The sequence below is a fragment of the Gambusia affinis genome, linkage group LG13, assembly GCF_019740435.1.
Source record: "Gambusia affinis linkage group LG13, SWU_Gaff_1.0, whole genome shotgun sequence".
Taxonomy (NCBI): Eukaryota; Metazoa; Chordata; class Actinopteri; order Cyprinodontiformes; family Poeciliidae; genus Gambusia; species Gambusia affinis.
The window spans coordinates 15661092-15684265 of NC_057880.1; the positions used below are offsets into that span (position 1 = coordinate 15661092).

General features: G+C 35.0%; 3 protein-coding genes across 7 annotated transcripts; 2 read left to right on the plus strand and 1 right to left on the minus strand.

Moving 5' to 3' along the window:
- Positions 1-1114: 1114 nt before the first annotated feature.
- On the minus strand, positions 1115-22534 carry erlin1 (ER lipid raft associated 1). Of its 3 annotated transcripts, none has more exons than XM_044136075.1 (12): positions 22341-22456; positions 21406-21534; positions 20633-20714; positions 20299-20345; positions 20141-20202; positions 19918-20043; positions 19724-19797; positions 19499-19557; positions 19246-19337; positions 19073-19162; positions 18917-18996; positions 1115-1433 (listed from the first exon to the last, which is right to left on the minus strand). In XM_044136075.1, the coding sequence occupies exons 2-12, from the start codon at positions 21516-21518 to the stop codon at positions 1257-1259; spliced, it is 1002 nt and encodes a 333-aa protein (XP_043992010.1). In that variant the 5' UTR covers positions 21519-21534; positions 22341-22456; the 3' UTR covers positions 1115-1256. The 3 variants fall into 3 exon arrangements, with proteins under 3 accessions (XP_043992010.1, XP_043992008.1, XP_043992009.1); XM_044136073.1 differs by lacking the exon at positions 1115-1433 and adding an exon at positions 14842-17704 and having other exon boundaries at positions 22341-22534; XM_044136074.1 differs by lacking the exon at positions 1115-1433 and adding an exon at positions 14842-17704 and having other exon boundaries at positions 22085-22347.
- Positions 4241-8054, plus strand: LOC122842319 (sperm flagellar protein 1-like). Its single transcript, XM_044136089.1, has 6 exons — positions 4241-4425; positions 4544-4655; positions 5606-5739; positions 7190-7262; positions 7387-7492; positions 7855-8054. The coding sequence occupies exons 1-6, from the start codon at positions 4299-4301 to the stop codon at positions 7972-7974; spliced, it is 672 nt and encodes a 223-aa protein (XP_043992024.1). The 5' UTR covers positions 4241-4298; the 3' UTR covers positions 7975-8054.
- On the plus strand, positions 10112-13695 carry LOC122842323 (sperm flagellar protein 1-like). Of its 3 annotated transcripts, none has more exons than XM_044136094.1 (6): positions 10112-10299; positions 10418-10529; positions 11232-11362; positions 12829-12901; positions 13026-13126; positions 13484-13695. In XM_044136094.1, the coding sequence occupies exons 1-6, from the start codon at positions 10173-10175 to the stop codon at positions 13522-13524; spliced, it is 585 nt and encodes a 194-aa protein (XP_043992029.1). In that variant the 5' UTR covers positions 10112-10172; the 3' UTR covers positions 13525-13695. The 3 variants fall into 3 exon arrangements, with proteins under 3 accessions (XP_043992029.1, XP_043992030.1, XP_043992028.1); XM_044136095.1 differs by having other exon boundaries at positions 10113-10299; positions 10405-10529; positions 13026-13131; XM_044136093.1 differs by having other exon boundaries at positions 10113-10299; positions 13026-13131.
- Positions 22535-23174: the final 640 nt, after the last annotated feature.

Consider the following 23174-nt stretch of genomic DNA (forward strand, 5'->3'; position numbering starts at 1 on the left):
TTTCATTATTTATTTCTCAAACATTTTCAACTTTAGCATCTTTGCATGAATTGCATATTTTTCATATACAGTAACCCCAGAGTTGGACTCTTTCTCACCAACTTCCTCTATTTGCTCAATCTTTCCTTTTTTACGCAACATGTATAAGGCTGGCTGCCTTTGTTCAGCACACTGTAAACTCGCCATCTGCTGGCACTGAGGAGTACTACACACTGACCACCCACCTATCAACCAACCCACACACACTCACACATCAAACCAGACAGGAGAGGTACCAAAATAGGTTTTATTATTTTATTTTATTTTATTTTTTTTACATATGAACATTGTAAACACTGGAAAACATGTTTGCATAAAAACCTTTTAAAACAAGAAGACAATGTTTCAATTTCACAGATTGTACAAAATATTAACAAAAAAAATAAATTTCATAAGTGAATCATACCCCTCCTTTTACATCAACTTTTGAACCCATCACCAAAGCAATGCAGCGCGTAGGTCAGGTAAACGAGCATTAGTAGTGTCCATTGCAAGCTGCGTTTTCAGTCAACTAGAATCCAGGTGGTGCCATTTTTTAGTTTACAGGACTAACTAAATGTTTCAGTCTGTGAGTGCATCTCTGGGAGTGACCTCCTTTAATAATTAAGGCTTGAATTCTGTGTAGCAAAAGATGATTAAAGATAAAGAAGCCTAATGTGAAAGAAAAGAAAAAATTATCAGAAGTTTCCAGTCAAGTTTTAAGAGTAGAAAAAGTAAACAATGACAAAATCGGACGATTTACTCAATTACGTCAACCTCAACAAAACTTTATCCTCATAATATAGACAACTACTGTGAGTTGACTGCATACAAAAAGATGTTAGGTGCAATCAAACTGTCACCATCAGTGGTTCAGTTTAGGCTTGAAAACAATTTTTTGTTTTACTTTTTATTTTTTTTTTTTATGTAAAAGCAAAGTGTTGCTCAATAATAAATCAAACAATGATTAGAAAAAAGTAAAACATCCTGAGAATTTACACTTAATTATATCTGATCAAGCTGTGTAGGGAGACAATACTGGGTTCTATTTAACTGAATTAAAAAACGAAACAAAAAAAAAACATGCAGAGCCCTGTTAATCAAAACCAAACAAGCATGCCAACATCCTGACAAAACAAATTCCCACACCTCTACTGATTTACTCCCTGTTAAGCATCTTAATTTAGTTTCATAAGACAAAAAATATGAGTTATGTCCCTTTTCCTTCACACTAAGTGTCACAGAAAGTCAGCAAAAGAACAAATTACAAAAACAAAACAAAAAAAAATCATCCATAAAAATAAAGCAAACAGCCAACAATCTGATTTAGGAATGTCCTGGCCAAAGTAGATTTTACTGTTAGCCGCTATGGCCTGGTACTTCATGAGCTCCAGGTATTCCGGTGTCAATTTCAGCTGCAAAGATTAAGAAGTAAAACAGCTTATTAGTAAATGCATATCGTCTCATGAAAATACTAGCGTGTCTCTTAGCACGACATGGCTGAAAATAAACCCAATACAGCTGTTGGAACAATTTGAGAGGGTGGGAGGAGTTAATAACAGGTTCAGGATCTGACTCAGCTGAGGAGGATATTTTTATTGGCAATCAAAACATTATATTTCTGGAGGATAAAAAAGGTAGGAGGAGGATGTGATGGTTCTTTTTTCTATCATTTGCCATCTGGCCTCATTTATCAAATATAATATTCAGTCTTTAAATATTCTGTCAGTCAGATGGATTAAACTGAATCCTGTCTGCACAGCAACTTTGTGCTTATTGGCAAGTCAAATAAGTCTTTCATTAATTTATTTAATTAAAAATTTAATTTAATTTGATAAAAAGAAATAGAAAATATACATTTTCTTTACACATGTGATATATTTTAAGCATATGTTCTTTTTTATGATTATGGCTCACGACTAATAAAAATGCAAAATTCAGTCTCAGGAGAATAATACTTGAGATCAATTAAAAATTATTATTGTTATTATTTTTTTAACAGGAATGTTAATGCCTAACCCTGACTGTATGCAGACGTGTGACTGGAGAGTTGAGTGGAAGGAAAAAGTAGAAAAAGGTGCAGAAGCATCAGGGATAATCAATCTTAAGATTATGAAGCAAAGCCCATCAATTGGAGTATATACATGATTGAATCAGTTTTTGTAAAGTTTAATTACAAAAAAATTAACTGAATTGAATCAAAGAGGTGTAGGGAGGCTGTGGACAGTAGCTGGAAACGTTACCTCAAGTGAGGAAGAGGAACAGAATCCAAGTTACATGAGGCCCGATGTGACGTTTACACAGTCAGTGAGGAAAAAGAAATTTGTTTTATTAGTAATATGTTTAATTCTGAGAAATTGAATTTTGGGATTTTATTAGTTGCAACCTTTACTCATCAAAACAAGAAATAAACGTTAGAAATATTTCACTGAATCTATGTTATCCATAGTTTTCCTTTTTTTTCTTTTTTTTTTTAGTTTTATTAGCGACAAAAATGAGCTATTCAATGATATTGTACTCCATTGGGATCCCACTATAAAGGTGATTTATTCATTTTCTTACCCTGTTTGCTTCTGCAGATTTGGCAACAGTGTAGTATTCTGCATCAGCCTTCCGTTTATAGTGAATCTTGTAGAAAATTAGAGTTTTGTCATAATCAGCTGTGAGTGAAGTTCCTAACAATATCCTCCACTGAAAACAGAGATTCACACCGTGAAAGCTTGTCAAACTAATATCAGAACTGGGCAAAAAACTGCTTTTCATTCAGTCACATGAATGTTACGTAAAAATGCTGTCTAAAGTTCTACAATTTAGAACAGTCAGTTTTTGTTTCTTATCTTTTAGAAAGTTATCTGTCTTTTGTAAAACCAGACAAACCGAAACCATCGTAAAACATCATGTAGTTTTGCTGCCTGTCTGAATCCATAATTTAACACAAAGGCACAATTACGAATAGGATACAAACAAAATCTTATTTTGCTTTCTCTATTTACATCTGGTTAGTGGACCTTCTGAAATATCTTGTTTCTTGACCAGTTTATTCATTTATTTATTAGTTTTTTTCTTCAAGCATTATTTATTTTCATTGCGTCAGTCAGGAGTTTTGATTTTACTCCACCAGATGGCGACAAAATAACAAGGCATTTCAGGAATGTAACTGTATTAAACAACTGAACGATATAACCAAGAAACTTTTGTCTTTCAAACTGGCCCCGAAAATAATAAAAGAATAAATAAAATAGATTAAAATAAAAATTCTGAATAGTCAAATAACTGAGAGGCCACTTTGACGACCGTATGAATGCTTCGTTCATTAATGTGACTGTTTTTGTAATGCAACTAAAACATGTTGGTAATTGTGCTTACTTTTTTGCATCAAAATAATAGAAGAAGCACGAAAAAAAAGAAAAATGGCTCAGTACTTTTGGCTGACCTGGGAGGTCAGTTTAAGACGTTAATTTCCAGGATATTACATATCAAATGGGCGAAGAACTGAAGACGTTTCCTCTGAGCTTGGAAGCTGACAATGACAGAGTCCATCCAACAGAGCAACATGACACATTCTGGCTATTTAATATGGATTTTCATTTCCTCATGTGGTAAGCAAAATGTCTTTCTTTGTTTCTTATTCTTTGTGTTTTTTATTATTTCTTTCTTCTCTTTGCTCTTTATTTCTTTCTTCCCTTATTTTGCTCTTTCTTCCTTTTTTCCTATTTTCTTTCTTCCTTTCTTTCTAATTTTCGTTCTTTCTTTTCTTCCATTATAAATCTGTAAAAACCATCTCTGATACTCATAGGTATACTTGCTGGTAATGTGAAGAATTTGCCTCCTGTGATAAAGTACCAAATAGCGACACAGAGGTTGCGGGGTATGCCTCTTCCAAACGATGTTGCTGCTGCACACAAGGTAACAAACTTTACATCCTACCCAACAAGTACCTTTTTAAAAAGTTCTCACCTTTCGCTAAACACACTGTTCCTTTATCCATTGTATAGCTTTTCACTATAATTTCAGTTTCTATTTTTTTTTTTTTCCATCAAAATTAACAGATATATCTTGCGTCATGATTGTAATCCTTAAATATATTTTGCAAATGTCTGCAACCATGGTGTTGGAAAGATTGTGCCTTCATTTGTATTCCATTTAAATAAATCACTCAAACTATTTATTCTTTCGTGTTTTCATTTAGAAGCCATTTGTTTTGGTTCAAAAGTGGTAACCTAGCAAACTATGAAACACATTAACAGACAGCTAACGAGCTACTTGTTTTACGCTCGGAGATGTGTATTGTTCTGGGAATGGATCGTTTACTTAGCGAGAAGGAAGAACGAGATACACTTGCATGGCTAGATAAAATACCTTTCTCCAGACACAAAAAACACATCAGCAGGGACTTCAGTGATGGAGGTAGATCTTGTCTTGTGTCTGTAAAACCTAGCTGATTGTTTACTCAGTTTGTCCATGTCAGTTTGTGTTTTTATTTACGTGGGTACTCTGTGTATCTACATGCTGGACTCTCCTGCAGTGATGGTTGCAGAAATTGTTCAGCATTATTTCCCAAAAATTGTTGACATTCACAACTATGTCACTTCCTGCAATACGCAGCAGAAACTCGGCAACTGGAACCTTCTCAACAAGTAAGACGATCCGCAGCTTTGTATTTTATTACATCTGATTCCTGGGAATTATATCTGGTATTCTTCCATCAGGGCCCCGGTGAAAGTATGACTAAAATAAAATATGTATTACTAGTAGCAGTAGTAGTAGTAATATTAATAATAATCTTGGATCATTATATTGTAAAAATAATAGGAAGTTTTAGTTTATTAGTAGTGACCACAAGATTAGTATTAAAAACTGATGTCTCCATTGGTATGGTGCTATTCACAGTGACAAGTTATAGTTGTCCCATTAGCTTTTAGGAAATCCAGCACCTTCAGGCTTGTCCTTGCAGGACGAATAAGGTTTTTCCAAATTGTTTTTTGTTATTTAAAAACAACAAAAAAAATAACAAGTCATCCATGTTTTTGTTTTTGTTGTTTTTTTAAATCCTTTACTTTTTTCTCACTGTACATAGTCGAAATGTGAAGTTGTCTTCTTGTTAGCCCTGGGGACCAGTGGCTAAAACAAATTGGGCTTTGTCATGTATACGGAAGCTGGAATTTATTTATCATTGATTAAATTGTTCATTGCTCCTCTGATCAAATCCAAAGCATGAATATAAAATTTTAAATATGTTTTATAAGAGATGACAGAAACGTCTTCAAAAGGGAAAAAACAAGTTTAACCTATTTTTACAAATGATAAAAAAAAGACAGAAAGATTGGTCTACAGTTATTGGACTGGTTTTCTATGCAGTGCAAATATTAAGCTAAATCTTTTTTCTGGGCCTTTTCATTATCAGAAAACACCAACATACACTCACTCACCCACATCCTGGTAACTGTAGTTACACAAAGCCAAGTACAAATTTATGAGCCCCTACTGTAAACATAGCTGTCTATGTGGGCTCATTAGTAAATTGCATGCCGTTTGCTTTTGACTTATTTTTTCTGTAGTAGAAACATTTGTTTCTCTGTATGGTCAGGAGGGTGTTTTCCAAGCTGGACTTTTATGTCTCAGAGGAAACGGTGGAGAAGATTGTTTCAAGCACTCCTGGTGTGGTACTGTATGTGCTGTTTTTCCTCAAGGAGAAGTTAGAGAAGAAACTGACATTTTCAGGTACTATCTTAATTTGGTTTTCAAGGCAGCAATTCATCACAAGACAGTGATGAAGAAAAATGACAAAACTATTATAAGGTTGATGACAAAAATGTAATTACACAAGCTAAAGTACTGATTTCAAGCAAAGTGTGATGACTCTGCTGACTTCCTGAATGCCATGTATGCAGGATTTAAAACATTAATGGGGTATGTGGTGGAAAATGTTAGATGACAATGCCAAAAATGTTTCTACTTTAGTCTTTTTGGTCTGAAAAGTGTAATTCTAGACTTTCTAATGTGGTGCTATACTCAGCTTAACTCAAAGTTTCTTTATAGAGCTCTTGTAAAAGCAATGGAAGTTGACCATTGTTTTTACAAACAAAGCAATGATCGTTAAAGCAATGTTTACTCTTCACAAATGATGTGGCTAAATGAAGTAGAAAAAAAATACCTTTAAAAATATATAAAATAAAGAATAATATTATTTGTTGTCCATCTCAGGCTTAAACACAGGTTTTAAACTAACAAGACATTTTTTAATATAAATATTCAGAATTATTTCTATCTTATCTGCTCCTTTTAAACATCAGTAAAATCTACTGTAAAAGATGTAAAAGCATGGCATACTCTCTCCAGATCTTTCCAGATAACCTGAATCTGAGTTGGTAAAAGCTTGACATAATGACAGAGGTCACCTATTATCAAATTTAAAACCCCTATCAAAAGTCACGCTAGAGGTTTTGACATCTGAAAAGAGAAAATGATAAAAAAAAAGGTACCTGAGACAGAATGTAGGTGGACCTGAACAAAATTAAAAAAAAATGCTTTTACTTTGACTTAGGAGGTTACTGCTCAACATTTGTTTGGACATTGTCAAAATAAATTGCTAAAATTGTTAGAATGTTATTTATAGACTCAAGCGGAAATAAAATATGTAAAAAAGACCATATTGTGACCCTCTGGGTCACAAAAAGGAAAACTCCCAGTATAAAAACTAAACACACTATAGATTTTAGTGTCTATATTTTACATGACAATTCAAATAAAACCACTTAACTTAATACTCTGATAAAATAAACATGGTGTGAATTGGGGATATGGGTCTCTTCCGTTTCCTACACTTGGTTTGTCCCAGTAAGCTCACTCTGTGAAGCTGACCTCAGACCACTGCCCCCTCCCTTTTGTACTCTCTCGCTTTCCTCTTTCATCTGCACCCATCCTCTATCAGCAAGGGGGGCTCCGGTCTCCTTATCAGCTCCTAACATCCAGATGGTTCTTATCAAGCAGTGAGAGCTCAGCACTGTTGACTGGAAAACAGATTTTCTCTCTCTGTCCTCTTATCTGACATTCCTTTTTATTCCTCATTTATTTGCTAACCTCTTTGCTTTCAGTTATTATGCTCACCAGATTTGTCAAATTGAATCTCTTAAGATTTTTTTGCTTTTGTTGTGTGTTTATTTTTTGTTAGATGTGGAAATTCAACAGGCCGAAGAAAGAATTATGGCTCAACTGGCAGAGTTGAAGATTACAGAGCCAACAGAGTATGTGAAAACAGTCACTTTGAATTGAACCTAAAAGTTTTTGTTTTTAAAAAATCAGTTTCTCTACCTGTGATGACGATTCGAATAAACCAACATTTGATTTGTTCACTTTTAAATCACAAAGGACACCACATCAAGTGACATTTTTTACAGAGATGAGCCTTTCAGCAACCCGGCAAGTCATACTGGAAAAAGATGTTCAGGTTCAGGAACTTCAGGATATTCTTAAGGTACACTGATGCAAACTCACTTCAATTCAAACTGCTGACCGGTAAAACATCTGCAAAAACATCCATCTTCCTTTATAATGCTCAGTGTGAGGGGAAGCTTGCTCATGTTGCTGCGCGAGTGTGTTGATGTGTGTGTGTGATGTGTCACACACACACAGCAGCAGTGTCAGCAGCAGTTCATGAGTCGCCACCGGCTCAGAGGATATAAACCTTTTTTTTTCTTTTACCACATCTGTTTAAAAAGGAAAAAAAAGAAATCAGAATGATGACCTACATTTGAAATTTCTCCTCCTAGTTAATTTTTCCTTCGGTAACCTCCCTCCAGACTGACATTGTCTCTCTCTCTGTTTTCATGTACTTAGAACCTTCAGGTGAAAGTGAGCAAGTTGGAAGAGCTGATTCAATTGAAGGACAAGCGTATTGAACATTTGACAAGTCTTTCAGAGCTGTACAAACATAAAATACATATTGCCAGTCTGTGAGTCACCACGGGCTATTTTTTTTTCTTTTGCCACATCTGTATTTGTGTTATGATGTAATGATTAAAGAACAGCTACATGTCCATCCTACCTTTTATTATATATTCTAATCATAGTTGGCTCTAAATTATAATAAATTACTTTTTGAAAATGTATAAGCTATTAGATATATGCAAAAATTATTTGCCCTATTATAAATTTCTTTATTTTCATTCTTTTTTTCCCCATTACCATTTAAAAAACATTTAGTATGAGACGGCCTGAAAATTATTGAATGGTAGAACACAGTTCTTATTGACATCCTTTTTTCAGTTCAGTGATGAACTTTCAGAATGAATCAGTTCAATGATCAGAGATGACCAAATATAGTCAAGTGTTCCTCATCCTCAACCATTGAAATATTTATGTACCGTATGACAGTTAGTTAAATACATAACTATTAGTTCTGATTTGTGTGTGTTTGAATCAGTGTCATTACGGACAGCATATAATAATCAATCTGATTTGCTGGTATTAGTAAATAACACACGAGGGTCCGTTGGAGATTCTCCCATCTTCTGAAGTCAAAACAGAAAATAAATAGCAAATTTTTGTATGTTAGCTATACAAAATTTTGAAATAAAAAGAACTGAGAATTTGATTTGAAACATGCCACCCACCTCCTCCCCTCCAAAACAAATGTACAAATGTATATTCACAGATCACACAGAAGATCTCTGATCTGATGTCATCAGAGACATATGTACTCAGAGTTTGTTTTTTTTGTTTTGTTTTTGTTTTTTGTTTTTTTTTTGGGGGCGGGGGGTGGATTTGATCTCAATTAAATAACATTTTAAAAAAAAATAATTACCAGGTCATATTCTCAATCTGACAAATTTAGTTTACTGCGGATGATTCACACTGATATCACACTGCTTTCTCAGGGCTGGATTTGGTCTGAGATGAGGGGCCACACCCTCATGTAACTGGGGAAGGGCATGCTGGAAAGTGCCAAGGTTTGTTTTATCTTATAGGATATGACTTGGGTAGATCGGGGACAAAAGGAAGGAAAGAAAAGTGACATTTCAGAGCGGAAGCTGAAACAACCCCTCAGAGCTCTGAGAGAAAAACACGGATATCAAATAAGTAGACCACCCAAATGAATTAGCACAGCCTGTCGGACAGACAAACAAACCTTCAGTGGAGCAACGAACCAAATAGGAAGTTTATTCACATTTACTCCACTTACAGACTGGATTTCTCTCAGGAAAAAATAAATAGGGAGCAAACAAGAGTTAACCACAATCCCTGAGGAAGCAAGGACTCATGATTTGATTGTTAAAGGATGCCAGAGACCTCCAGAGGGCCCGAGAGGAAGCCATCACTCATCAAGCTGTTCAAAATACTTATGTTTTATGAAATATATCTATACGTGATGAGTCACAGTAAAGAGTACTGTGTGACAGTTAAATTTCAGTGGATATAAAACACTGTACACTAAGATGCAAGTTTTTGATAACATTTCGTCTTTTAAGCTTTTATTTGACTTCAAACCTTCATGTGACCATATGATCATATATGGTCACATGTGTATGTTAGTCATATGTGACTATTTCTGTGGATAATGTGGGGTTGTGAGGACCACTGCTCTTTGTGGTGACATTTTCTTGGTCTCCATGAGGGGAAATGGTTTTTGACTAGGGGTTGTGGATCAGTGATGGTTAGGTTGAGGGTTAAGGTAAAAGTTAGGCTGTAGAAAATGAATGGAAGTCAATGTAAAGTCCCCCCAATAAAATCACAACTATGTGTGTGTGTGTGAAGTTATATCAAAGGAGGATTCAATGCAGCATTTAAGGATGCATATGCAACCTGATAACTGCTGCCTTATTACATTTTTCTCTAACTCAGTTTTCTATATCTGTTTTTCAGGTAAGTTGTGCAGGCTGTATATCATATTCAGAGAAAGCAAAAGTCCTAAAAGAGTTATTCTTGTCATTTGTTACATTACATAATCCATTTAATATTTCGCAATTGTCTGCAACCACGGTGTTGGAAAGATTGTGCCTTCATTTGTATTCCGTTTAAATAAATTACCCAAACTATTTATTCTTTCCTGTTTTCAATCAGAAGCCATTTGTTTTGGTTCAAAAGTGGTAACCTAGCAACCCATGAAACTTACACATTAACAGACAGCTAACGAGCTAACTGTTTTACGCTCGGAGATGTGTATTGTTCTACGAATGGATCGTTTACTTAGTGAGAAGGAGGAGCGAGATACACTTGCATGGCTAGATAAAATACCTTTCTCCAGACACAAAAAACACATCAGCAGGGACTTCAGTGATGGAGGTAGATCTTGTCTTGTGTCTGTAAATGCTAGCTGATTGTTTACTCAGTTTGTCCATGTCAGTTTGTGTTTTTATTTACGTGGGTACTCTGTGTATCTACATGCTGGACTCTCCTGCAGTGATGGTTGCAGAGGTTGTTCAGCATTACTTCCCAAAGATCATTGACATTCACAACTATATCACTTCCTGCAATACGCAGCAGAAACTCCGCAACTGGAACTTTCTCAACAAGTAAGACGATTCGCAGCTTTGTATTTTATTACATCTGATTCCTGGGAATTATATCTGGTATTCTTCTATCAGGGCCCCGGAGAAAGTATGACTAAAATAAAATATGTATTACTAGTAGTAGCAGTAATAATAATAATAATAATAATAATAATAATAATAATAATAATAATAATAATAATAAGTTTAACGTTTTTTAAATTATTGTAAAACAACAAAAAAACAATAATAGCAAGTTTTAGTTTATTAGTTTACTAGTGATCACAAAATTAGTATCACAAACTGATGTCTCCATGTTTATGGTGCTATTGACAGTGACAAGGTTCACAGAACAATTGGCCCACAGAACCATAGATTACCCATCATTTTTTATTGTTATGTTGAAATATATGTGGTGTGTTTGATGCTGAAAAGCGAAATCATCCCATACTAACCAAAGCACACAGTTATAGTTGTCCCATTAACTTTTAGGAAATCCAGCACCATCAGGCTTGTCATTGCAGGACAAAAAATGTTTTTTCCAAACAACTGGTTATTTAAAAAAAAAAAAAAGCAAAAGAATACAAAACAAAAAAAATGTCAACCATGTCTCTTTTTTGTTTGTTTGTTTTTGGTTATATTTTAAATCATAATAGTAAATTGCATGCCGTTTGCTTTTGACTTATTTTGTCTGTAGTAGAAACATTTGTTTCTCTGTATGGTCAGGAGGGTGTTTTCCATTATGGACTTTTATGTCTCTGAGGAAACGGTGGAGAAGATTGTTTCAAGCACTCCTGGTGTGGTACTGCAAGTGCTGTTTTTTCTCAAGGACAAATTAGGAAAACTGGCGTTTTCAGGTACTATCTTAAATCTTCTATTCCATCATTAATGTGGTTTTCAAGGGAGCAATTCATCACAAGACAGTGATGAAGAAAAATTACAAAACTATTATAAGGTTAATGACAAAAATGCAATTACACAAGCTAAAGTACTGATTTCAAGCAAATTGTGATGACTCTGCTGACTTCCTGAATGACATGTATGCAGGATTTAAAACATTAATGGGGTATGTGGTGGAAAATGTTAGATGACAATGCCAAAAATGTTTCTACTTTAGTCTTTTTGGTCTGAAAAGTGTAATTTTAGACTTCTTCACAAATGATGTGGCTAAATGAAGTAGAAAAAAAAACTTTTAAAAATATATAAAGTAAAGAATAATATTATTTGTTGTCCATCTCAGGCTTAAACACATGTTTTACAGATTTTAAACTAACAAGACATTTTTTAATATAAATATTCAGAATTATTTCTATCTTATCTGCTCCTTTTAAACATCAGTAACTTCTACTTCACTCTCTGTATTCAGGCTCTGAAGATGTAAAAGCATGGCATACTCTCTCCAGAACTTTGAGAGAGAGATAACTTGAATCTGAGTTGGTAAAAAAATTTGCTTTTACTTTGACTTAGGAGGTTACTGCTCAATATTTGTTTGGACATTTTCAGAATAAATTGCTAAAATTGTTAGATTATTATTTTATAAACTCGAGTGGAAATAAAATATGGAAATAATGCCATATTATGACACACTGGGTCATAAAAAGGAAAACTCCCAGTATAAAACTAAACACACTATAGATTTTAGTGTCTATATTTTACATGACAATTCAAATAAAACCACTTAACGTAATGCTCTGACAAAATAAACATCTCCTCACTAGTCTGTCATAACTAGTGATCACAAATCACCCTGTGAAATAAAGTAAGAAAGAGTTTTGCAACAAAAGAAACATTTCCTAGAAACTAAACTGTAAATAATAAAAAAATATGGAAAGAGAAGGGAAACATAATTTTTAAATAACAGATATGAAAATAAAAAAATCAAGATTAAGAAAAATATAAATTTTAAGAGGTTTTTATGTTGACCTGACAAATCAGTACAAATTATATGTAAGGTATTATTGTGTTAAAAAAAAAAAAGTTGTATTTTTGTGCTGGATTTTTCTTTTGGACCTGAGAAGTTTAGGTTTAGGTTTAAGTTTGGGTTTAAGTTTGGGTTTTGTCATCTGCACCCATCCTCTATCAGCAAGGGGGGCTCCGGTCTCCTTATCAGCTCCTAACATCCAGATGGTTCTTATCAAGCAGTGAGAGCTCAGCACTGTTGACTGGAAAACAGATTTTCTCTCTCTGTCCTCTTATCTGACATTCCTTTTTATTCCTCATTTATTTGCTAACCTCTTTACCATCAGTTATTATGCTCACCAGATTTGTCAAATTGAATCTCTTAAGATTTCTTTGCATTTGTTCTGTGTTTATTTTTTGTTAGATATGGAAATTCAACAGGCTGAACCAGGAATTATGGCTCAACTGGCAGAGATGAGGAGTACAGAGCCAACAGAGTATGTGAAAACAGTTACTTTGTATTGAACCTAAAAGTTTTGGTTTTTAAAAAAACAGTTTCTCTACCTGTGATGACGATTTGAATAAACCAACATTTGATTTGTTCACTTTCAAATCACAAAGGACACCACATCAAGTGAGATTTTTCCCAGAGACGAGCCTTTTAGCAACCCGGCAAGTCATGCTTGAAAAAGAACTTCAGGTCGAGAAACTTCAGGATATTCGTAAGGTACACTCATGCAAGCTCACTTCAATTCAAACTGCTGACCGGTGAAACATCTGCATAAACATCCATCTTCCTTTATAATGCTCGGTGTGAGGGGAAGCTTGCTCATGTTGCTGCACAAGTGTGTTGATGTGTGTGTGTGATGTGTCACACCCTGTCAGCAGCAGTTCATGAGTCGCCACCGGCTCAGAGGATATAAACCTTTTTTTTTTTCTTTTGCCACATCTGCTTAAAAAGGAAAAAAAAGAAAGCAGAATGATGACCTACATTTGAAATTTCTCCTTCTGGTTCATGGCTCCTTATCTAAACTACCTCCTGAATGACATTTGCTCTCTCTCTGTCTTCTTTTACTTAGAACCTTCAGGTGAAAGTGAACAAGTTGGAGGAGCTGATTAAATTGAAGGACAAGCGCATTGAACATCTGACCAGTCTTATATAAAACTAAGATACAGCTAGCCTGTCCAAGAGTCACCACAGGCTCAGTGGATAAAAACCTTTTATTTTTTCTTTCGTCACATCGGTGTTTCTTTTGAGTTGTAATTATTAAAGAACAACTATATGACCATCCTTTCTTTTTTTTCTATATTATTGTAAAGACGTTTGGCTCTAAATAAATTATTTATTGAAAATATATGTTATTGGATATATGCAAAAATTATTTGCCCTCTTATAAATGTCTTTATTTTAATTCATTTCTTCCCTTTACCATTTAAAAACATTCAGTATGAGACAATAACCTTAGGAAATCCAAAATGAAGTTTCCAAATAACGATTTAATTTCTTAAAAAAAACATACCCAAATAATCTGACCACTTGTCCTAAAATTAAAATACTAAAACTTTTTATGTAACTGGCATTTAGTCATATTATGTTGCTGCAGTCCCATTAATTCTGCATTATTGAGAGATTTGGACAGAAAAGCTCAATTTAAGGTCAATTTGAATAACTCTATTTTCTCTCCGAGGGGCAACTTCCAAAAGGTCTTGCCACAGCATCTCCACCAGATTTAAGTCTGAACTTTGACTAGGCAACTTTAAATCCTACTCTTTGGTTTTGTCTGACTGTTTTTTTTGCCATTCAGACTAAGACTTTCTGATCAGCTTTGGACCATTGTGCATCCCACTGATTTGCTTAAGCTAATGGTCACAAACTGATGGCTGGACATTCTAGTTTCCAAAGAAGCTGATGTAGGAAACTGAAAAGGGATCAAAAATGAGCTAATAATCGGCAAACATTTAAAAAGCTTAAAGAACTACTAAAGATCTCAAAATAAAGACTTTTTAATGGTTTAAACAGGATTTACTGGCCAATGACGCAAATTGAAGTCGGCCAATGTTACAGGCTCGACTGGACTTTATTTTACCATAAAGTCCAGTCAGGCAACATGCAGCACTGAGAGAAACTGAACAAAAAAAATTATAGAATAAATCATGGTTTTGTCCATGTGTGCTACTGATTTTAAAAGACATTTTCAACTTTAGCATCTTTGCATGAATTGCATATTTTTCATATACAGTAACGCCAGAGTTGGACTCTTTCTCACCAACTTCCTCTATTTGCTCAATCTTTCCTTTTTTACGCAACATGTATAAGGCTGGCTGCCTTTGTTCAGCACACTGTAAACTCGCCATCTGCTGGCACTGAGGAGTACTACACACTGACCACCCACCCATCAACCAACCCACACACACTCACACATCAAACCAGACAGGAGAGGTACCAAAATAGGTTTTATTATTAACTTTTTTTTTTTTTTTTTTTACAGAAGAACATTGTCAAAACTGGAAAACATGTTTGCATAAAAACCTTTTAAAACAAGAAGACAATGTTTCAATTTCACAGATTGTACAAAATATTAACAAAAAAAATAAATTTCATAAGTGAATCATACCCCTCCTTTTGCATCAACTTTTGAACCCATCACCAAAGCAATGCAGCGCGTAGGTCAGGTAAACGAGCATTAGTAGTGTCCATTGCAAGCTGCGTTTTCAGTCAACTAGAATCCAGGTGGTGCCATTTTTTAGTTTACAGGACTAACTAAATGTTTCAGTCTGTGAGTGCATCTCTGGGAGTGACCTCCTTTAATAATTAAGGCTTGAATTCTGTGTAGCAAAAGATGATTAAAGATAAAGAAGCCTAAAGTGATAGAAAAAACCCAAAAACCCAATAAATTCTAGCACCAACCTGCAATTTCAGCCTTTATCTTGAAATGAAGCTGCTTGTTCCTGGGATTAAAATTAAATTACAATCAAACTGAACAAACACAGTTGTGTTGAAAATAATAGCAGTGCAACATCACTAACCAGATCAATCACTGTTCTGGGTGATGGACAATAATTTGCTGGCAGGTGTAGTGGAGTAATAGAAAACCAACAGAGACAGCAGCCATGAGCGTTCTTGTTACCTAGTCATTAATTATTAATTAAGAGAGCGGCCCTTGTTTAATGGCAGAAGTAGCAAGCTTTCAATTTGCAGGTATTATGTATTGATCAATGGAACCTGAGTACAACATAAATATTTTCATGGTACTATGATTAAAACGTTGACTTGGAAAATAGGAGACATTGTGTGTTAAATGGGGACTGCTTTGCTAAAATGATCTCAATTGCTTTATAATTGAACACAAAACCAGACAGATGTGGACAAAGAGACGAAACAGTTCACCACCAAACACGGAGCTGAGGAGGCTGGAATACGTGATCACAGGAACCAGAAGCAGACCCCATGCTACAGATGTGTAGCACTTAGGAACAGTGATAAACAACTAAATATTATTCCAGCGAGTCAAAGAACTGAAACCTCAAGAATTTTCTTCAGTTTATGCATTCAATGTTTGAGTTTGAAGATTCTAATATTTTCTTAGCCTCACATTCTGTAGAGTTATAGCAAGTTTGATTATTTTTGTTCTCAATAACTATTGAGAACAAAATAATAATTCCAATGAATGGAAAGCAAAGTTAAGGTTAAAATGTTCCATTTTCATCCCACTGCTGATATTTTGAGCACAACTGTATGTTTAACAGTTTATTACTAATCAGGAACTGTGTGTCGTCATTAGACCCTGAAAACCCATCAACATTACAGTCATTAGCAAATTATCAGAAGTTTCCAGTCAAGTTTTAAGAGTAGAAAAAGTAAACAATGGCAAAATGGGACAATTTACTCAATTACTTCAACAAAACTTTATCCTCATAATATAGACAGCTACTGTGAGTTGACTGCATATAAAAAGATGTTAGGTGCAATCAAACCGTCACCATCAGTGGTTCAGTTTAGGTTTGAAAACAATTTTTTGTTTTACTTTCTTTGTTTTTATGTAAAAGCAAAGCGTTGCTCAATAATAAATCAAACAATGATTAGAATAAAATAAAACGTCCTGAGAATTTACACTTAATTATATCTGATCAAGCTGTGTAGGGAGACAATCATGGGTTCTATTTAACTGAATTAAAAAAAAAAAAAAAACATGCATAGCCCTGTTAATCAAAACCAAACAAGCATGCCAACATCCTGACAAAACAAATTCCCACACCTCTACTGATTTACTCCCTGTTAAGCATCTTAATTTAGTTTCATAAGACAAAAAATATGAGTTATGTCCCTATTCCTTCACAGTAAGTGTCACAGAAAGTCAGCAAAAGAACAGATTACAAAAAAAAGAAAAAAATCATCCATAAAAATAAAGCAAACAGCCAACAATCTGATTTATCCACTACTCTCCTCCACAAAGCTTCAAGATCTCCGAGTCAAAGGAAGATTAACAGCTGGGATTATTTTTATCGTATCTTTACTGTTGAAACATCTGCATTCAACCAGACTAAGTGTCAAAACTTCACCATGAGCAGCATGGGACATGAGGTGTTAATCAATTGGTTCTCAGGCGTGGATTAAGAGAGCACAGCCAACCACTAACTTGTTAAAAGAAAACAAATGGCACAGATGAATTTAATTACTTAGAAACCGTTTCCATCCAACTTAATTAGTGTCACCAGTCAAGTTTCAATGCCGCTAAACCAGAGGTTAGAAAACCAGTAACTCATGGCGATCACAAATCACAGCTGCTGCACATAAGTAATGAAAATGGCTCCAAAAGCAAAGTTAAACGCTGCACTGATTTAAAAAAGAATTAAAAAAGGAAAATAAAGACGGTGTAAGTGCTTTCTGTCACCTTCCCAGACATAAAGACGGCATCGTTCCCTTTCCTTGCAAGACTCACACTGTGTCCCAAACTCTTACTTTTCACTTTCTGTCTCTCTCTCTCTGCCATGTAGATTTAAGACTGATGTCTGTTGTTCACCAAACTAGCAGCAAAGCAACGCATGTTCAGTGACAAGACCGCTTTGCATCAAGTCGTTCTGCCCTGTGCAGAGGCTCAGCTGTGGACTCACTGAGACTTTTACTTTGCTTTAGGCAGGTCCGGTTCAGCGTTGGGTAAAGTAGGCGAGGGTACGGGTTTAGTGGCGCCGTTCGTCCCCTCCACAAACATGTTAGGAATGTCCTGGCCAAAGTAGATCTTACTGTTAGCCGCTATGGCCTGGTACTTCATGAGCTCCAGGTATTCCGGTGTCAATTTCAGCTGCAAAGATTAAGAAGTAAAACAGCTTATTAGTAAGTGCATATCGTCTCATGAAAATACTAGCGTGTCTCTTAGCACGACATGGCTGAAAATAAACCCAATACAGCTGTTGGAACAACTTGAGAGGGTGGGAGGAGTTAATAACAGGTTCAGGATCTGACTCAGCTGAGGAGGATATTTTTATTGGCAATCAAAACATTACATTTCTAGAGGATAAAAAAGGTAGGAGGAGGATGTGATGGTTCTTTTTTCTATCATTTGCCATCTGGCCTCATTTATCAAATATAATATTCAGTCTTTAAATATTCTGTCAGTCAGACTGAATCTTGTCTGCACAGCAACTTTGTGCTTATTGGCAAGTCAAATAAGTCTTTCATTAATTTATTTAATTAAAAATGTAATTTAATTTGATAAAAAGAAATAGAAAATATAAATTTTCTTTACACATATGATATATTTTAAGCATATGTTCTTTTTTATGATTATGGCTCACGACTAATAAAAATGCAAAATTCAGTCTCAGGAGAATAATACTTGAGATCAATTAAAAATTATTATTGTTATTATTTTTTTAACAGGAATGTTAATGCCTAACCCTGACTGTATGCAGACGTGTGACTGGAGAGTTGAGTGGAAGGAAAAAGTAGAAAAAGGTGCAGAAGCATCAGGGATAATCAATCTTAAGATTATGAAGCAAAGCCCATCAATTGGAGTATATACATGATTGAATCAGTTTTTGTAAAGTTTAATTACAAAAAAATTAACTGAATTGAATCAAAGAGGTGTAGGGAGGCTGTGGACAGTAGCTGGAAACGTTACCTCAAGTGTAATCACACAGATATGAGGAAATGAACCAAAACCATCACACTCCTGCATTCCTGAACCCAAGACAACATCACAAGCATCTAAACTGCAATTCAAGTAAATTTTGTACTTCATTTAGAAATCAAGGTCCCAGAATTTAGATGAGGAGCAAAGAGGAACAGAATCCAAGTTACACGAGGCCCAATGTGAAGTTTTCACAGTCAGTGAAGAAAAAAAATCTGATTTATTAGTCTTAAAAATCTATTTTATTAATCTTATCAGTGAAAATTCTGAGAAACTGAATTTTGGGATTTCATTAGTTGCAACCCTTACTCATCAAAAAAAGAAATAAACATTAGAAATATTTCACTGAATCTATATTATGAAGTGATTTATTCATTTTCTTACCCGGTTTGCTTCTGCAGATTTGGCAGCACTATAGTATTCTGCATCAGCCTTGGCCTTCTCCCTTGCCAGGAAACCAGCATCTAAAACAGAGAAACAGTTTTAAAACCATCGAGGACGTCACAGAAACTTCTGAGAATCTCAACACGGGATGCTAACCTTCTATTCCAGAAATCTTCTTCTCCGTCTCTTTCTCCATGACTTTCTGCTTGTAGTGGATCTCTGCTACTTGAGCAACCTTTTGAGCCTCTGTTGGGTAAAACAGGGAAGAAAACAGTTAACTGTGCACCAAGACATTAGCAGATTCATCTACAGTAAAACAACAGATTTACCAATAATGGCTTTCTTCCTTTCGGTCTCTGCTTCTTTTTCTACCACTTTCTGAGTCTGCACCGTTATTAACAGGCGGGTTTTTTCAGCCTCCCTGTACATTCACACACACACACACACACACACACACACACACACACACACACACGCCTAAAGGTTTTAGAAAGTGTTTTGCCATCTTTCATCTGAGAGGATGGGTTAAAAATAAATAACAGTATTGACTAAAATATGTGTACTAAAGGATTATAAACTCACATGAGTTCAAAGTTCCTCCTGATAGCTTCTGGGATCTTTGGCTTGGTAACACGGACTGCCTTTAACCAAAAAGTGAACGTAAAGAGGAAAGAAAAACAATATGCTTTGATATAAAATTGATTATTTTCATAGTATAGTCAAAGTACAAAGATTAATCATTTACCAACTTTGTGTCATGAATGAAGAAATCACAGTTCAAGTGAAGCGTTTTTTTGTTTTAAATACCTGAATTGTTAGTCCAGGTGCCATCACATTAAGATCTTTCTGTAATGCAGTCTTCAGATTCTCATCTATGATATCTGTCAGACACAAAAAGGCAAATTGTGTCAACATTCAATCAATACCACTTAAAGGGTTTAGGAAGAAAAAAAAAAAACAGAACAACTAAAAACTACATTAAAGCAAAGCCAATTCCTTACCAAACAACTCAATGTAGACCTCCTGCAGAGTGTGCACGCTGCAGAACTGGTTCAGTTCATGGTGAATCTTGTTGAAAATTAGAGTTTTGTCATAATCAGCCGTGTAGTTCCTAACAATATCCACCACTGAAAAACGGAGATTCGCACCGTTAAAGCAAAAACTAAGCAGACGAAGGATAGTTGAGTGAATGTCCATGTTAAAAGAAATTTTAACATGTTTTACCTGCTGAAGGGACCAACATGTTAACCACTTCTATCCTGTCAAAATAAATCATCACACCGCCACTGTGCAGAAAAAGGGAACAGAAAAATATATATAAATTTTTAGTAAAATAATTGTCTGTTTCCAAAAAGATATTGCATCATTTAGTGAGGGCATACCTTGTTCCACAAGGCACATTCTTGATCTCATCAGTCTGAAGCGTAGTCTGAAACAGAGACCCAATAATACACAATATCTTATTAAAAGCACAAATTATTGTAAAGTAACACTAGTGTTGAAGCATGTTAACTAAAACACCAATGTAATGTTGTCAAATATGTAAACTGCATGAGTTCATTAATGTTCTAGGAATTATGATTTGTCAGAAATGTAATTTTTTATCTTGTGGCTCCGTGATGACAATGTAAATCATAATCATCACTGAAAGACGTAAGACCTCTTCAACCCTTCTATTAAAAAAAAAAAAAGAAAAAAAAAAAAAGCAGAAATTACCTGCACTGATCTGTAGGTGGTGATGAAAGGCAGCATAATGTGATATCCTGGGCCATTGGGAGATGTCAGCAATGCGCCACCTCTGAAACAAATATAAACAAATGCTTTGGTCAGAATTAACCACATACATGGAAACTTGCAAAATTAAGAAAGACATTCACACACACACACAAAGTGTGTATGTAACTGGAGTTTTGACTTAAATTTTGGAGTCAGTTTGATCTAAACTAGCAGGTTACACTTCACAGAGTGAAGACTAAAAGTTAACGCTTTTTCTTAGTACCAGACAGATACTATGGCTTTTATTTGCATGGCAAGATGTCCAACCCCTTTAAACTCTTGATTATACCTGCTTGAAATCATCAGGAAATCTCTTAATTACAGTAAAGATCAACAGGGAACAGACACAGATATTGGTGAATGGCACCAATCACTGGCAGACGATGTTAACACCAATTAATCAGTTCTGAAATAACAGTTAAATCCTGATCAACAGTTGTGTACGAACTGTTCTCTCCCCCTCACACACACACAGTGACATTGCATACTGTTCCAAAACAAATGATTGTAAAAAGTAGTATTTTTATAGTTACACACAATTACTGATTTAACAATCTAACATGACAGCAAATCAGAGCTTTTCTCCCTCTTTAATATGACAACTTATTTATGCTGACTGATCTTGTAGAAAAAGAAATGCAAAGTCTTGTGATATTATATCCTTTAACATTTTAAAGTGTCAAATAAAGCCATATTATTACATACAACAATACCTGTAGTAAACAGCAAGGTGTCCTTCCTCTATCTTGTGAATAGAGGAGTGCAAAAGGATGGTCATCATCCCTGCCATTGTTGTAATTACTGCCCCTACATGCGGCATGGTCATCCTCACTTGCTGTCACCTTCAGGAAAAGAAAGAACAGTTAACCGTTTGTGTATCACTTAACAATCAAACCATAAATAACAGATGTGTTCAGATACACAGAAAACTGTCTGCAGACAAGCTCCCAGCCACTTCCCATTTCTTGGTCAACTATTGCTAAAAGTAATACTGAAAGTCAAATTTTGAAAGGTTTTGATGCAGCTTATGCAACTGTGAGTAACACACTGTCCTGTCCAACCTGTTCAACACACAAGGCAACAAAAAGCTGCAGAAGAAATATTTGAGCCATGAGCCAAGATAAAACATAAATGTTATTTTTAGATGAAGCTCACAGTTTAATTTAAACAGACGTAAAAACGGGCCTACAATATCCTTCATTTGCAATTTGGAGATCCCCTCTGCACAGTTGTTCACCCAGCAAGTATAATGTATCCCATCGTTAAATCAGGTGAGTTTAAGTAAGGCTAGGCTAACGCTAAAAAGAAATGATTAGCTTGCAGAATGAGTATAATACTGAAATTGTTAAATATTATTTGAAATAACAAAATAGCACATTTTTTTTACTGCACCTATGCTTCAGTCAGAGTAGTCACCACAGCAGATAAGAGACGCTGACTGAGCATTAGTTTGATCAGGCTAGCCTGATAGGCAGACTTAGCTAGCTAGCTCTCATTATCTCTTCGGAAGTCAGCAACTGTTAGCATATTGAGCTTAACGTTAACTTTAGCAGAAAGCTAACAAACTACCTCGCCTTCAACATTGTTGAAACATAAACATAATCATGTAAGCGACAAAGTAAACGACTTGCTATTGACATAAATTTACCACAATATCGAACCGTCTCCACCTCTGGTTTTATCTTTCAGCGACCCATCCCCCTCACACCGCCTCCTCCTCCCGCAGCTTTCTGTCAGCGCTCCTGGGCTGGGCTGGGACTTCCGAATTCTTTCTGAGATCCGGATTTTTGGGCGCAGATCACCTTAAAAAAAGTCTTTCGGCTCTTGAACTGTTCTTTCTTCTGTACAACACTTGATGCTTAAAGTGAAAGCGTAAGTATGCAGGTTGAAGTTTATTTTTCTAAGATAAGAATATTTTTGAGATTGGGTAAATCTAAACGTTAATAGTTAACCTTTTAGCTCCTGAAAGAGAGTTATTTTTTTCATCCTCGGAAATGTTTCCCTTTTTGTTTTTCAGTGGAGATAAGAGTAATCATTGATGACGCATTGAAGATATATAGTTATGAGAACCAGCCAATTTTCTTTCACGAATCGTTAGTGACAATTTAGGATTAATGAGGATAATATTTTCCTCCCTTTAATTTCTGCCTGATTCAAAACTACTAATTTAATAAACTAACATGTTGCACTTTTTTTATTTTTATGCATAATAATCAGCTGGGTACCCTTTATACTTTTTGTACATAGTTCATTCTTTAAATTACTCTACTCATTTGCACATTTCTTTTACTAGATTCTGTTGTTTTTAATATTTGCACAGTATTATTATTCTTATATTGTAAATGTATCCACACTGTAGTCTCTTACTCTTGATTTTATATTGTTTGGCTTTGTGAATATGAATGCTCCCGTTTACCTCAGTCTGCTGCTTGTACACCGGAATTTCCTCACTGTGGGACGATAAAGAATATTTCCATTCTAT

Bases quoted from the DNA above. Each gene is read 5' to 3' on its own strand.
- LOC122842323 (XM_044136093.1), top strand. From the start codon at position 10,173: ATGTGTATTGTTCTACGAATGGATCGTTTACTTAGTGAGAAGGAGGAG. The intron at 10,530-11,231 runs GTAAGACGATTC...CTGTATGGTCAG, and splicing joins AACTGGAACTTTCTCAACAA to GAGGGTGTTTTCCATTATGG. The intron at 11,363-12,828 runs GTACTATCTTAA...ATTTTTTGTTAG, and splicing joins AGGAAAACTGGCGTTTTCAG to ATATGGAAATTCAACAGGCT.
- erlin1 (XM_044136073.1), bottom strand. From the start codon at position 21,518: ATGACCATGCCGCATGTAGGGGCAGTAATTACAACAATGGCAGGGATG. The intron at 20,346-20,632 runs GTAATTTCTGCT...TCTCTGTTTCAG, and splicing joins CCACCTACAGATCAGTGCAG to ACTACGCTTCAGACTGATGA. The intron at 20,203-20,298 runs GTATGCCCTCAC...TTTTCTGCACAG, and splicing joins AATGTGCCTTGTGGAACAAG to TGGCGGTGTGATGATTTATT.
- LOC122842319 (XM_044136089.1), top strand. From the start codon at position 4,299: ATGTGTATTGTTCTGGGAATGGATCGTTTACTTAGCGAGAAGGAAGAA. The intron at 4,656-5,605 runs GTAAGACGATCC...CTGTATGGTCAG, and splicing joins AACTGGAACCTTCTCAACAA to GAGGGTGTTTTCCAAGCTGG. The intron at 7,493-7,854 runs GTACACTGATGC...TCATGTACTTAG, and splicing joins AACTTCAGGATATTCTTAAG to AACCTTCAGGTGAAAGTGAG.